The sequence below is a fragment of the Ranitomeya imitator genome, chromosome 2, assembly GCF_032444005.1.
Source record: "Ranitomeya imitator isolate aRanImi1 chromosome 2, aRanImi1.pri, whole genome shotgun sequence".
Classification (NCBI taxonomy): Eukaryota; Metazoa; Chordata; class Amphibia; order Anura; family Dendrobatidae; genus Ranitomeya; species Ranitomeya imitator.
Genome location: NC_091283.1, coordinates 136690280 through 136706592, shown reverse-complemented (window position 1 = coordinate 136706592; position 16313 = coordinate 136690280). Strand labels below are relative to the sequence as shown.

Here is a 16313-nt window from a genome sequence, read left to right as displayed (position 1 = left end):
ATTCTAAGTGTGGTCGAACTAGTGACTTGTATAGAGGTAAAATTATGTTCTCCTCATGAGCATCTATGCCTCTTTTAATGCATCCCATTATTTTATTTGCCTTTGTAGCAGCTGCCTGACACTGGCCACTGAATTTAAGTTTGTCATCCACCCATACACCCAGGTCTTTTTCATTGACGGTTTTGCCCAGAGTTTTAGAATTAAGCACATAATTATACATCTTATTACTTCTACCCAAGTGCATGACCTTACATTTATCCCCATTAAAGCTCATTTGCCATTTATCAGCCCAAGCTTCTAGTTTACATAAATCATCCTGTAATATAAAATTGTCCTCCTCTGTATTGATTACCCTGCAGAGTTTAGTGTCATCTGCAAATATTGAAATTCTACTCTGAATGCCCCCTACAAGGTCATTAATAAATATGTTAAAAAGAAGAGGGCCCAATACTGACCCCTGTGGTACCCCACTGCTAACCGCTACCCAGTCCGAGTGTGCTCCATTAATAACCACCCTTTGTTTCCTATCCCTGAGCCAGCTCTCAACCCACTTGCACATATTTTCCCCTATCCCCATTATTCTCATTTTATGTATCAACCTTTTGTGTGGCACCGTATCAAAAGCTTTTGAAAAGTCCATATACACTACATCCACTGGGTTCCCTTGGTCCAATCTGGAACTTACCTCTTCATAGAAACTGATCAAATTAGTCTGACATGAACGGTCCCTAGTAAACCCGTGCTGATACTGGGTCATGAGGTTATTCCTCTTCAGATACTCCAGTATAGCATCCCTTAGAATGCCCTCCAGTATTTTACCCACAGTAGAGGTTAAGCTTACTGGCCTATAATTTCCGAGTTCAGTTTTTGTCCCCTTTTTGAATATTGGCACCACATTTGCTATACGCCAGTCCTGTGGCACAGACCCTGTTATTATGGAGTCTTTAAAGATTAAAAATAATGGTCTATCAATGACTGTACTTAATTCCTGCAGTACTCGAGGGTGTATCCCATCCGGGCCCGGAGATTTGTCAATTTTAGTGATTTTTAGACGCCGCCGCACTTCCTGCTGGGTTAAGCAGGTGACATTTAATTGGGAATTTTTATCACTAGACATTTTGTCTGCCATGGGATTTTCTTGTGTAAATACTGATGAAAAAAAGTCATTTAGCATATTGGCTTTTTCCTCATCCTCATCCACCATCTCACCCAGACTATTTTTAAGGGGGCCAACACTATCATTTTTTAGTTTCTTACTATTTATGTAGTTAAAGAATATTTTAGGATTATTTTTACTCTCTCTGGCAATGAGTCTCTCTGTCTCAATCTTTGCTGCCTTGATTTGCTTTTTACAGAATTTATTTAATTTTCTGTATTTATTTAATGCCTCCTCACTACCTACTTCCTTTAATTCTCTAAATGCTTTCTTTTTGTCACTTATTGCGCCCCTTACAGCTCTATTTAGCCATATTGGTTTCCTCCTATTTCTAGTATGTTTATTCCCATACGGTATATACTGTGCACAGGTCCTATCCAGGATGCTAATAAACGTCTCCCATTTTCTTTGTGTATTTTTGTGTCTCAGGATATCGTCCCAGTTAATTGCACCAAGATCCTCTCTCATCCGTTGGAAATTTGCCCTCCTGAAGTTTAGTGTCCTTGTAACCCCTCTACTACACATCTTTTTAAAGGATACTTGAAAACTTATTATTTTGTGATCGCTATTTCCCAAGTGACCCCCAACCCTTATATTTGATATGCGGTCTGGCCTGTTGGTTAATATTAGGTCTAGCAGTGCCCCCCTTCTTGTTGGGTCCTGAACCAGTTGTGAAAGGTAATTGTCTCTCATAATTGTCAAAAACTGATTACCTTTGCTGGAACTGCAGGTTTCTATTCCCCAATCTATTTCAGGGTAGTTGAAGTCCCCCATAATAATGACTTCTCCTTGAGTCGCAGCTTCATCTATTTGCTTTACGAGGATATTCTCCATTGCTTCCATTATTTTTGGAGATTTATAACAAACCCCTATCAGTAATTTATTATTTTTTCCCCCTCCCCTTATCTCCACCCACAGGGATTCTACATTTTCATTAAATTCACCTATATTATCGCGCAGGATGGGTTTTAAGGATGATTTTACATATAGACACACCCCTCCCCCATAGACCTGCATTCCCAATTTTGATCGGACACTTGGATCAATTTAGGACGTCTCCACAATTTTGCATGGACCACTCAGTCTGAGGAACAATTTCAACATGTTAAAATCCCTATGGATTGTGATATGAGAGACACAGGAGAGAACAAGGAAAACCAAGAAAAAGCCAAGCACATGGAAGTGGCTAAAATATTTGTAAGTGAACAAACAAATTAAAGTGTTTACAAAAGCTACTGTTTCCTGACTGATTTCTAAGCAAAGAGGCAAGGGTTAAACAATGCAATGCCCCTGGGATCTGCAGCTGCATATGCTATGTTAATTATATAGACCAATGCTACTTTGTGCATTGGGACTCTCACCTGGCTTTCATGGACAATAGCCCCTGTGTATTGCGGCCAGACGCACCAGGTCTCTTCTTTCCTGAAGGCAGAAGCCACAAAGTCATCAAATCCACACCTATACTGTCTTCTGCAGTTTCGTATATTCCAACATATCTATTATTATATCTGTGGATAAAATACACATTTTTAGCACTTATCATCAAATGATATATACAATGGAGATGAAAGGGAGAAGATACAGAGTGGATATTAGAAAAAAAAACTTTTTGACCATGAGGATGATCAATGAGTGGAACAGGCAGCCACGAGAGGTGGTGAGTTCTCCTGCAATGGAATTCTTCAGCATAGGCTGGACAGACATCTGTCTGAGATGGTTTAGTGAATCCTGCATTGAGCAGGGGGTTGGGCGCGATGACCCTGGAGGTCCCTTCCAACTCTAAGGCCGGGATCACACATGCGAGAAATACGGCCGAGTCTCGCATGTGAATACCCAGCACTGCCGCCGTCACTCAGGAGCGGAGCGTGCAGCTGCATAGCAATACATGGAGCCGCACGCTCCGCTCCTGAGTGATGGCGGCAATGCCGGGTATTCAACATGCGAGACTCGGCCGTATTTCTCGCATGTGTGATCCCGGCCTAACATTCTAGGATTCTATGAGATTGAGCCAAGGGCTGTTAAATACATAAGTGAATATGGTAAATTAAAAAAAAATAATAACTTGTGAAATTGCACTTTTTTTGCAACTTCAACGCATTTGGAATTTTTTTCCGGCTTATCAGTACACTATATGGCTATCCACCACCCTCGATTTAGTGAGTCCTGCATTGACCCTGGAGGTCCCTTCCAACTCTAACGTTCTAGGATTCTATGAGATTGAGCCAAGGACTGTTAAATAAATAAGTAAATAAATAAAAATGATTCACACTGGTACTCCATGGCAAAAAGACCAGGGAAGTGCAAATGTCCTTGGCCAGAACTTGAAGGCTGGCCTTTTGGGCCCCTGCAATGTCGTGATGTTGGATAAAGCCTCGTAATTACAAGAGGAACCAGAATGTGAGCGCTGGAGTCCTGGCCAAGGAACTTCACACTGCCACAGAGTATCGACGTGAGCAAGTTTATTTGCTAATTTCTATAGGAAATATATAGTGACAGTCACTATAAATCGGTCATAAATGAATTTGAGGGGTAGAGGGTCCATGTACTGACTGATCCCAATGTAGGGGGTCCCTGCACTGCTGTCCCAAGGCTCCTGGCTTCTGGATCTGAAAAGTTCTTTACATGTAAATAGATCTGAAGTGACACAAATCTACTTTCAAAGCAGTGATGGAAATGGGAGTGGTGCAGTTAGCACCTCTGCTGTGTGTGAGGGGAGAGGTGTCAATGCTAATCTGGGGGCTGCCACTGCCTGCTAGGATTAGTGGTATCCTGGGAAGGAAATGAATGACATCACACATCTATAAAACCAGAGGCATTGTGCAGGCAGATGTATGCGTTACCCATAAACACGCCGCTCTACCTGGAATCCAGGACACACCAGGGATGGAAATCAGCCAGATATTCTTGGACAGTCCGTAAAACATAAGTTGTTGTGTCCCTGAAGCTGGAGAAAGCTGTACAGATAATTCTGACTTTACTCCTACAGCTCACAGCGTGTGCCCCTATTGTCTTCATATCACAAGTATGGTGTGGAAAACATATCCCTTAAAATCTTAATGATTTTTTTCTTGTTTTCCAAAGTGTCTGTAAAAAATATGGTCTGTCTGGAATATTTATATGAGCTGTCCTGTCCAGAAAAAAAAGTCAAACTGCCAACCCTGCATCCAGTGGTGTAACGTGAAGCCTGTGGACCCTAATGCAAAATCTCCGTCAGGGCCCCCAAGTTTCATGGCTCTGTAATAATATTGGTCCTCTAATATGAGACCCTTTGGGCGCCTTGGCTTTGTTCTCACGACGAGCTTTTGACGTTGCAGATTTTCTGCACCTATTATGTAAATTAGGTTACTTGCCTTTTTTCATTTCATTTGTGTCCTTTTTTTAAACATACGTTTTTATCACATTTTTTTGTCTCTTGTTAAATAAAGCCGCTTTTTTTATACTTCCTGCTATTTGGCTTTGACAAAACTTTATTGCTATTCTTAGGGGCTGATTACATGTGTTTTTGATGCGTTGCTGCTGCAGAAACACACAAACCTCATGTGCGTTTTTTTACCTGTGGATTTTCTGCACCTGATGCAAGTCTATGGGGAAATCTGCACAGAAAACTTGGCGTACAAGAGAAATTGACATGTTGCGGATTTGAAAACTATATCACAGTTTATGCTGAGTAAAATAAAAGCCCAGTGGGCAGGAGGTTACTATAAATCCCATCCACGCTGCTAGACCTGTAAAGCCACGTGCACCAGTGACTGGTGTAAAATACTGACCGCGTGCCGTGGCCTTAGGGTATGTGCACATGTTGCGGATTTGCTCCAGTTTCCATGCGTTGTACAGTACCATATAAACCTATGGAAAACCAAATCCACAGTGCACATGCTGCGGAAAATACTGGAAACGCTGCGTTGTTTATTCTGCAGCATGTCAATTCTGTGTGCGGATCTGCAGCGGTTTACACCTGCTCCTCAATAGGAATCCGCAGGGGTAAAACCGCAGCTGGAATCCGCACAAAATCTGCAGTAAGGCTATGTGCACATGTTCAGGATTTGTTGCGGGGTTTTTTTTTGCGTTTTAACGGCCGTTTTCCGCAGGGAAAACGCTTAAACGCATACATAAGCATCCCATCATTTTTAATGCATTCTGCAATTTTTGTGCACATGATGCGTTTTTTTTTCCAGGAAAAAAACGCATCGCGGTAAAAAAACGCAGCATGTTCATTAATTTTGCAGATTTCCCGATATTTATTGCATTTTGAAGCTCCGGAAAAAATGCGAAAAATCCGCACAAAAAATGCATGCAGATTTCCTGCGGAAAAAGTCCGATTATGTTCAGGAAATTTCTGCACAAAAACCTGACCTGTGCACATACCCTACAGTTATGCCCCCACTTGTATCCTAGTGCAACTCTGATGAGCACTTCTGTGACACTGCGCCATAACATGCATCAACTTTTGTAAAATACAAACCAGTCACCGCCCATTAAGAAGAGTATGGAGCAACCACATGGCCATGGGGTGCCGGCAGTATGACAGCAGACACACAGTGCCGGCCGGTGCCCAGCTCCCCACTGCCCCACATTACCAGGTAAGGGGGCAGGGCCGGCTGTGGGCGGGGCAGATGACGTCACGGGGGCTTTAAATCCAAGTAGGAGCAGCTCTCCAGCAGTGAGATGAGAGGAGATCCACAGAGATAAAGTGACAGCGGAGTAATGGACGCTGGTCCCTAGTCACTATCCCCGCACCGAGCTACATGTAATCACCGGAGGAGGAGGACGCCCCGCGCTGCACTCACCCGCCCGCCCGCACATCACTCACTTATCACCTGGATTCTCACACCCGCCATGGCTTTAATTCCCTTCTGGATCTTCTTACTCTGTTGCTGTGTTGGACCTTGTGGCGCCATCCATTGGCTGTGAGTATACGTTACTTCTACCTTTATCCCAGATGGTAGATCACCCGTCCCACTACCTCTCTGGATATTTTCTGTCTCTTTGTAGTTTTGTGAAATTCCGAGACCCCTCTTCAGCTTTCCCAGTGGGTCCCAGTGACCTATCATACCATATAGTACTGTTATGGCTGGCGTTCCCCACTGGCACCACAATATATGGCCACCGGTGTGATCTGTGGACACTTAGTGCCGAGAGAATGTAAGGATCTGATGAAAGACCCCCCCCATAATAGAACCATTCTCGCCTATAAATTACTATGCCATGTAGAGACGTCCACCAGACTTTTCTCCATGGTTGTCACTTCCCTTCCCCCACTACCGCAAGTTTTGATAGTGCCTTTTCAGGCTAAGACCCCACAACGAGTGTTGTTTTCATTACTTAAATGAGACTTCTTGTGTGTGTGTTTTTTTTTTTTTTTTTCCTGAGGTTTTTGGTATATCATGGTTTTACTAAAATGACTTGGTTTTACAAACTTTCTAGTATTTGCTTTAGTAAACTATTGGTAGTCATGTGCAAATTCCACGTGTCTTTTAAAGCGTTTCTACTGAAGAAATGCACTAAAGACAAATGTGTGGAGATATATATATTATAACTAGATGGTGACCCGATTCTAACGCATCGGGTATTCTAGAATATGCATGCCCACGTAGTATATCGCCTAGTGATGTAGTATATTGCCCAGCCATGTAGTATATTGCCCAGTGACGTAGTATATTGCACAGCGAAGTAGTATAAAGCAGAGAGTCACGTAGTATATTGCCCAGCTACCAGGGGCGGACATACCATTGGTGCAACCTGTGCGGCCGCACAGGGGCCCAAGAGGTAAGGGGGCCCATTCCTCGCTCCAAAGCAAGTGCAATTTTGCATTTTAAGGAGTTCTCGGGCTGCAAAGGGTCCATAATATTGTTCTTGCACAGGGGCCCTTTTCTGACTGTATCCGCCAGTGCCAGCTACGTAGTATATTGCCCAGCCAGGTTTGTCACAGGTTAAAAAATAAACATATACTAACCTTTCCGAGGGCCTCTTGTAGTCCACGGCAGCTTCCGGTCCCAGGGCTGGTATGAGCAGGACCTGTCATGACGTTGCGGTCACATGACCGTGACGTCACGGCAGATCCTTGTCGCACACCAGCCCTGGGACCGGAAGCTGCCGCTTGCAATGGAGCGGTCCCGGGAGCGTTGTGAGGAGCGGGGAAAAGCGGCGGATGGTGAGTATAGCAGGTGTTTTTTTTTTTTTTGTTTTTTTTAAATTATTTTTAACATGACATATTTATTATATATTTTTACTATTGATGCTGCATAGGCAGCATCAATAGTAAATAGTTGGGGACACACATGGTTAATAGCAGTGGTAACGGAGTGCGTTACACCGCGGGCCGTTACCGCTGCCATTAACCCTGTGTGTATGGAGGGGATTATGGAGCGGGCGCCGGGCAGTGAGTGTAGGGGAGGGACTAATCGGACTGTGCCCGTCGCTGACTGGTTGCGGCAGCCATGACAGGCAGCTGCCGAGACCAATCGGCGAATGAATAACCGTGACAGAAGGACAGACAGACGGAAGTGACCCTTAGACAAATTATATATATATATATATATATATATATATATATATATATATATATATATATATATATATATATATATATATATATATATATATATATATATATATAGAAAAAAATTAGAACAGCATCATATTACCAAACTTGTGGTGCAAAGCTTTCCAAACCAAAGTCCAAATGGTTCCAAACATACGAGAAAAAAAGGAAAACAGCACACAAAAAAAAATAATACAAAAAAGTGGGCTTTAATGCCTGGACGGCGTGGCCGTATATTTTTTTTTTTTTTTTTTCTCTCACTACTGCACTATGACTGAGGCTGGACGTATCACTTGTTGCAGTGGTTTTAAGGTTAGATTTTATTTTAGGCAAGAACTATACAGGTCCTTCTCAAAAAATTAGCATATAGTGTTAAATTTCATTATTTACCATAATGTAATGATTACAATTAAACTTTCATATATTATAGATTCATTATCCACCAACTGAAATTTGTCAGGTCTTTTATTGTTTTAATACTGATGATTTTGGCATACAACTCCTGATAACCCAAAAAACCTGTCTCAATAAATTAGCATATCAAGAAAAGGTTCTCTAAACGACCTATTACCCTAATCTTCTGAATCAACTAATTAACTCTAAACACATGCAAAAGATACCTGAGGCTTTTATAAACTCCCTGCCTGGTTCATTACTCAAAACCCCCATCATGGGTAAGACTAGCGACCTGACAGATGTCAAGAAGGCCATCATTGACACCCTCAAGCAAGAGGGTAAGACCCAGAAAGAAATTTCTCAACAAATAGGCTGTTCCCAGAGTGCTGTATCAAGGCACCTCAATGGTAAGTCTGTTGGAAGGAAACAATGTGGCAGAAAACGCTGTACAACGAGAAGAGGAGACCGGACCCTGAGGAAGATTGTGGAGAAGGACCGATTCCAGACCTTGGGGAACCTGAGGAAGCAGTGGACTGAGTCTGGTGTGGAAACATCCAGAGCCACCGTGCACAGGCGTGTGCAGGAAATGGGCTACAGGTGCCGCATTCCCCAGGTAAAGCCACTTTTGAGCTACAGAGAAGCAGCACTGGACTGTTGCTAAGTGGTCCCAAGAACTTTTTTCTGATGAAAGCAAATTTTGCATGTCATTCGGAAATCAAGGTGCCAGAGTCTGGAGGAAGACTGGGGAGAAGGAAATGCCAAAATGCCTGAAGTCCAGTGTCAAGTACCCAGTCAGTGATGGTGTGGGGTGCCATGTCAGCTGCTGGTGTTGGTCCACTGTGTTTCATCAAGGGCAGGGTCAATGCAGCTAGCTATCAGGAGATTTTGGAGCACTTCATGCTTCCATCGGCTGAAATGCTTTATGGAGATGAAGATTTCATTTTTCAGCACGACCTGGCACCTGCTCACAGTGCCAAAACCACTGGTAAATGGTTTACTGACCATGGTATTACTGTGCTCAATTGGCCTGCCAACTCTCCTGACCTGAACCCCATAGAGAATCTGTGGGATATTGTGAAGAGAAAGTTGAGAGACGCAAGACCCAACACTCTGGATGAGCTTAAGGCCGCTATTGAAGCATCCTGGGCCTCCATAACATCTCAGCAGTGTCACAGGCTGATTGCCTCCATGCCACGCCGCATTGAAGCAGTCATTTCTGCCAAAAGATTCCCGACCAAGTATTGAGTGCATAACTGAACATTATTATTTGTTGGTTTTTTTGTTTGTTATTAAAAAACACTTTTATTTGATTGGATGGGTGAAATATGCTAATTTATTGAGACAGGTTTTTTGGGTTATCAGGAGTTGTATGCCAAAATCATCAGTATTAAAACAATAAAAGACCTGACAAATTTCAGTTGGTGGATAATGAATCTATAATATATGAAAGTTTAATTGTAATCATTACATTATGGTAAATAATGAAATTTAACACTATATGCTAATTTTTTGAGAAGGACCTGTACACTTGACAATATGTATTTTGGCTCTGCGCATTCTGTCAGATGGCAAAGTTTTAACATATGACCAAAAAATCTCCCACCAGTGTCCTTCGTGTGTTTGTTTTTTTTCCCCCTATATAATTATACAGTGGCATATCTTGGAATCTATCAAACGTGAGACAACCTACCGTATATACTCGTGTATAAGCCGATGTTTTCAGCACAATTTTTTTTTTTTTTTTGTGTGTGTGTGCTAAAACCGCTTACCCCCTCGGCTTATACACAAGTCAATTGTCCAGAGCGGGGGAGGGGAGCGGCAGGAGCTGTGGCACAGTGACAGCTGCAGCCGCCCGCTAACGGAAGACATCATGCTCGCCCTCCATCTCTGCACCTTCGTTGTACTGGCAGCTCTCCTATCCTGTGCTGAGCGGACATGTGGTACCATGCATTAAGGTGATGAATATAGACTAGTCTCTACTCCCATAGGCGTGGAGCGCATATTCATTACCTTTAATGAGCAGTACCACATGACCGCTGAGGAGAGCTGCTGTCTCAGGGACGGAGATGCAGGTGCGAGGAGGGTGAGTATGATGGGGAGGGGGGGCAGCAATGTGAGCCATGCATACAACCAGGGGAAGGGGGAGCCGAGCCATGCGGACCAGGGGAGCCATGCATACAACAGAGGGATGCCACACATAGCAGGACAGGGATGAGGGGGACAATGCATACCGGGCTTATACTCTAGTCAATAAGTTTACCTAGTTTTCTGTGGCAAAAGTAGGTGCCTCGGCTTATACTCGAATATATACGGTATGTATCAATAATCTTCTATTGCTATTAGAATCAATACCTTCTAGATGAGTACCTATGGACAGGGATTATTTTGCATCACTTCTTTTTTTTTTTATGATTTTTGTCTTATCTCCAGTTGTACAGCGCTGTGGAATATATTGATGCTATATATTGTTTCTGTTGGCAAAATAATCTAATCACAGGATGGGTGATAAATGTCTGATTTGGGGTCTTAGTCCTGGGACCACCACCAGTCCTGAGAAGGTAGGTCCCATAGACCACTTGATAAATGGTGGTGATATGTATGTGGCCACCACTCCGTTAAAGAGAACCTTTCAGCACGATTTGGAAGTGTAAGTGAAGACATGGCTGTAAGGCCCCGTTCACACGCTTAGTATTTGGTCAGTATTTTACGTCAGTATTTATAAGCTAAAATCAGGAGTGGCGCAATCAGAGAAAAAGTATAATAGAAACATATGCACCACTTCTGTATTTATCACCCACTCCTGGTTTTGGCTTACAAATGCTGAGGTAAAATACTGACCAAATACTAAACGTGGCCTAATACTGATTACATTAATACCTTTTTGTGAAGAATTCATCAATTTTTTTTTTTTTTATTTTTTTTTTATCACCATTTTTGAAGATTTTGTTAAACTTTGGTGCACAGGGCCTGGACTGTACACTGGGGTCTTCTCCTCCTGTCCCTACGCTGGTCTCTGAATGACAGGTCACTGCTGAGATTTCAGAGACCAAAGGCCTGGGAAATCAGACAGGGGAAGACTCGACCCTGTGCTTCAAAGTCTAAGGTTTTGGCTTACAAATACTGATGTAAAATACTGACCAAATACTGCTAGTGTGACAGCAGCCTAATTGGTAGAAATCTTCAAATGTGAGTTACAGAAGAACCATAGAGCAAATTTCTACACCAAATGTATCAATGTAATCCATATTGCAGCACCATTACAGCCATATCTATACTTTACATTACAATATCACGCTGACAGGTTCTCTTTAACTTTTATAGGACTGATAGACAGCATGCGTCTTTCTTGGTAAAATGAGGTATTACTCTACATAATGAACAATTGTTTTTCATGAGTATTTCTTACCTTGTAATCTCGTCCTTTCTTCCAGTGGTCTCACAGTAAATGGCAGTTCAGTAGCCTGGAATGAGAGCGAGCACTGCAAACTACTGGAAGGATTGGTTCCTGACCAAACACAACTTTGCAAAAGAAACCTGGAACTGATGCAGAGCGTGGTTAATGCAGCCAAGCAGACAAAACTAATATGTCAGCTGACGTTCTCCGACATGCGATGGAACTGCTCATCGATAGAACTTTCTCCAAACTTCACTCCAGACTTGCTCAAAGGTAAACAGATTGCTGCTGTATGTGTGTACCAACAAAAGCAGTCTGTAAGGGGGCATTCACATTGTATTTAGGCACCAATGCGGTGGCCCTGTCAGGGCTTGTCTGAACCCCCTCCCAGGGGGTACCCAAAGTTCGGTTTGGGTACTAGAACCTGAACCTTCATGGTTCACCTCATCCCTGCTGGTGGGTTTTCATGAATTGGCCAATAAGTATATTCTACTGTATATTACAGTAATGCGGTCCAAACTTCAAATATTCAATGTTTGCATACATCTTGGTGCTTACAGAGGCTGCCATATTCTTCTGGTTGCATATTATGTAGTCATAGCATCTTTTGCCTGTTCACACTTGCTTTATTCTGTTTGGAGGTGCACGTTTTGTTTTTTCAGTTTTTGAAGTGTCTGGCTCCATATTTCAAAAATACTTTTGTGCCAGTTTTGGTACGCTTGCATTAACAATGTCACATCTACTGATACATTAATTTCCATTTCAGGAACCCGAGAGTCTGCCTTTGTGTATGCCTTGGCCTCTGCTGCTATTAGTCACACCATTGCCAGAGCCTGTGCCTCAGGGGAGCTACCCACATGCTCCTGTGGATCCACTCCTGCTGAAGTTCCTGGACCAAGCTTTCGGTGGGGGGGATGTGGAGACAATCTGCGTTATGGTCTTCAAATGGGATCTGCCTTTGTTGATGCCCCAATGAAATCTAGCAAATTTGGAACGCAAGCTACTAAGCTGATGAATTTACATAACAATGCTGTTGGTAGACAGGTAAGGGGTGAAGAATTGGCAAACTATATAATGGCTTATAAATTAAAGTTACAACTGCAAGACCTTGCACATTCCCTGTGTGTAATGAAGATGATTTATGTTCACCTCATATGGCTTTCTTACAATGTTTAAGGGGATTCTCCATCTTGTATACATAAGTAGCACTGGGGCAACAATGCTTTTTGAGTCCCAAAATTTAATTATCTGTCACGATGTTGAGCTCATGTAGGACATCTTCTGAATACACGTTAGAAGATAAATGTGCCTTTTGTAGCATTTTAGTTAGCACCTTTTTTTGTTGTGGGTACAGTATATTCATATGGTTTTCTCTTTTCATATCATATAGGTTCTAATGGACTCAATGGAGACTAAGTGCAAGTGTCACGGAGTGTCTGGATCATGTTCAGTGAAGACTTGCTGGAAGGGTCTCCAGGATTTGCCCCATATAGCTGATGAGCTTAAGTCCAAGTACTTGGCTGCAACCAAAGTCATTCATAGACAAATGGGGACCCGCAAACACTTAGTCCATAAGGAGCTGGACATCAGGCCAGTTAGGGAGTCTGAGTTGCTGTATTTGAATAGCTCACCTGACTACTGCGCCAGAAATCCTAAGCTTGGATTATACGGAACACAAGACAGGTAAGTGAACGTTCCATCTCCATTTTGTGACACCTTAATATTTAGATTTTTAGCGCTTGAGCCCCACACATCAACCTTGGTGCTTAATGTTTGTGGCAGGGTCCCAAGTTCTCCTGTTTGTCAGAAGTCAAAATTGCAAACTCAAACATGGCATGGTTTATAACCCAATATTTCCTTTTGGATTTATAATGTACCTTCCGATTCTAAGTAATACATGTACAGTTTTGTGAAGGTGTTTGCCCCTTCCTGGCTTTCTATTCTTTTGCAAGTTTGTCACAGTTAAATATTTTCAGATCACCAAACAAATTTAAATATTAGACAAAAATAACACTAGTAAACACAAAATGCAGTTTTTACATTAAGAACTTTAAGGGATAAAGAAATCCAAACCTACGGGGCCGTGTGTGAAAAAGTGATTGCCCTCTAAGCATAACTGGTCTGGCCTCCCTTAGCAGCAACAACTGCAATCAATTGTTTGATAACAGGCAATGAGTCTTTTACAACACTCTGGAGGAACTTTGGTCACTCATCTCTGCAGAATTATTGTAATTCAGCCATATTGGAGGGTTTCTGAGCATGAACTGCTTTTGAGGTCATGATACAGCATCTCAATCAGATTACGTTCATAACTTTGACTAGGATACTCCATTCTTAATTTTTTTTTTTTTTTTTTTTTTTTTTTTTTAAGCCATTAACAGGTGGACTTGCTGGTGTTTTGGATCATTGTCCTGCTGCATAGCCCAAGTGTGCTTCAGCATGAGGTCATGAACTGATGGCTGGACAATGTCTTTCTGGATTTTTTTTTTTTCTGTGGTCCGTAGAATTCATGATTAGTGATGAGCGAATATACTCGTTACTTGAGATTTCCCGAGCACGCTCGGGTGTCCTCCGAGTAATTTTTAGTGCTTGGAAATTTTGTTTTTATTGCTGCAGCTGAACGATTTACATCTGTTAGCCAGCATAAGTACATGTGGGGGTTGCCTGGTGCTAGGGAATCCCCACATGTACTTATGTTGGCTAACAGATGTAAATCATTCAGCTTCAGCAATAAAAACTAAATCTCCGAGCACTAAAAAAATACTCGGACACCCGAGAGTGCTCGGGAAATCTTGAGTAACGAGTTTATTCGCTCATCACTACTCATGATTACATTTCCCACAGCATGTCTTCCAGGTTCTGAAGCAGCCCCAGACATCACACTACCACCACCATATTTTATTGTTTGTATGAAGTTCCTAATCTGAAATGCTGTTACTTCTATGCCAGATGTAATGGGACATACACATTCCAAAATATTTAACTTTTGTCTCGTCAATCCAGAATATTCTCCCAAAAGTCTTGGGGATCATTAAGATGTTTTCTGGTAAAACTGAGACAAGCCTTTGTTATTGCTCAGCAGTGTTTTGTCTTGGAACTCTGCCAAGCAGGTTATTTTGCCCAGTCTTTCTTATGGTGCAGTCATGAACACTGATCTTGAGTGAGGCCTGTAGTTCTTTTGACGTTGTTGTGGGGTCTTTTGTGGCCTCTTGGATGGGTCGTCGCTGCGCTCTTGGGGTAATTTGATTGGCTGAGCACTCCTTGCAAGGTTCATCACTGTCCCATGTTTTTGCCATTTGTACATAATGGCTCTCACTCTGGTTAGCTGGAGCCCCCAAAGCTTTAGAAATGGCTTTATAACAGTTTCCAGACTAATGGATATCAAATACTTTCTCATTTGTTCCAGAATTTCTTTGACTCACAGCATGACTATCTTTTGAAAGTCTTCTTTACTTTGTCAGGCAGATCCTATTTAATTCATTTCTTGATTTGGAACAGGCGTGGCAGTAATTAGACGTGCATGTGGCTGGGGAATTTGAACACAGCTTAACAAAGATGTAATAAACCACGGTTAATTATGTTCTGTGGGGGGGCAACCACTTTTTCACACAGGGCCCTGTAGGTTTGGATTTCATTTTGTTATCTTTGTCGAATATTTAAACTTGGTTGTCACACTCTTGAAGTGTTTTAGATCAAACATGCAAAGAACTGGAAATCGGGAAGGGGGCAAACACCTTTTCACACAACTGTATGTGCTATGTTTTGGTTCATTAATCTACTGAGATATGCAAATATTCAGGATGTCACTGCACTTCGCTATGGCACATGATTTGCTGGAACATCTTTAGTCCACTTGTCAACTATCTTGGGGGGGGCGGTGTAAGGGGAAGCTAAAATTATGCATGCAAACAATGAATGTTACTGTTTATATTTTCATTGTTTCTCTTCTCCCCTCTTAATTTTTCTTTCTCAGACTTTGCAACAAAACTTCTTTGGGCAGTGACAGCTGTAACCTGATGTGTTGTGGTCGTGGTTATAATGTTTATACCGAAACTCTTGTGGAGCGCTGCCAGTGCAAGTACTACTGGTGCTGTTATGTCATGTGTAAGAAATGTGAGCGGACAGTAGAAAGATACGTATGCAAGTGAAGTAAATTTTCAGTTATTAATGGCCTAATTACCTGACTGTCAAATCACAAATATGCACCTGGTCTGAAAGCTGGTACTGAAAATCCAAACCTTTGTAACTGGACTAAAAAAGGAGCAATCTACAGGAACTGGTCTGCTCCAAAGACAGCCATCCCACTTAGAACTTTTTGGATTAATGCAGAGCGCTATGAAATGGCATGAATGGAGACTATACACACGATTGGCATGAGCTATGGAGATGTGGACCCTTCAGCAGTGCTCTGAAAACAAGGACATGATCTCCTCCAACTGAACTTGTTCTACAAGAATTATATGTTAAAAAGGTCTTAATTTTGAGACTGTTTTATTGTGTAAATATTTTGTAACTTATTATATACATATATTTTTTTTCTTTAATAAAACCATTTTTTTTTTTTTTTTGCTGCTGCAGTCTTGTCCTGCATAATGGATCTAATTTTCTAGTGAGACTGCATTTTAACTCCAGAGACACGGTGACGATCGGTATGCTGTTAAGGCCACTGTACTTGGGTTGCCCCAATCTTTCAGCACTGCCGTCCCTGCACCTGTGGGGGGTGCAGTCTGACAGCTGTATGGGGGATGGTTTAGCAGGTGCTTCTCTCCAAGTGCAGCTGCTGTACGTTCACTATAGTGTAGGAGATCTGGGCAAGAGGTCTTTAG

The 16313-nt window shown here is 42.2% G+C and overlaps 1 protein-coding gene across 1 annotated transcript; it reads left to right on the top strand.

The window, feature by feature from the left end:
* The first annotated feature begins 5829 nt into the window (after positions 1 to 5829).
* LOC138667245 (protein Wnt-11b) lies at positions 5830 to 16045 on the top strand. The gene is made up of 5 exons (XM_069755507.1): positions 5830 to 6063; positions 11525 to 11760; positions 12254 to 12531; positions 12878 to 13170; positions 15461 to 16045. Exons 1-5 carry the CDS (start codon positions 5993 to 5995, stop codon positions 15633 to 15635), a joined length of 1053 nt encoding a protein of 350 aa, XP_069611608.1. The 5' UTR covers positions 5830 to 5992; the 3' UTR covers positions 15636 to 16045.
* The last annotated feature ends 268 nt before the right edge of the window (positions 16046 to 16313 follow it).

What these genes read in the sequence shown, in the direction of transcription:
- LOC138667245 (XM_069755507.1), top strand. Translation starts at nt 5,993, where the DNA reads ATGGCTTTAATTCCCTTCTGGATCTTCTTACTCTGTTGCTGTGTTGGA. An exon ending in CACTCCAGACTTGCTCAAAG is followed by an intron (nt 11,761 to 12,253) that starts GTAAACAGATTG and finishes TTTCCATTTCAG; the next exon opens with GAACCCGAGAGTCTGCCTTT. An exon ending in TTATACGGAACACAAGACAG is followed by an intron (nt 13,171 to 15,460) that starts GTAAGTGAACGT and finishes TTTCTTTCTCAG; the next exon opens with ACTTTGCAACAAAACTTCTT.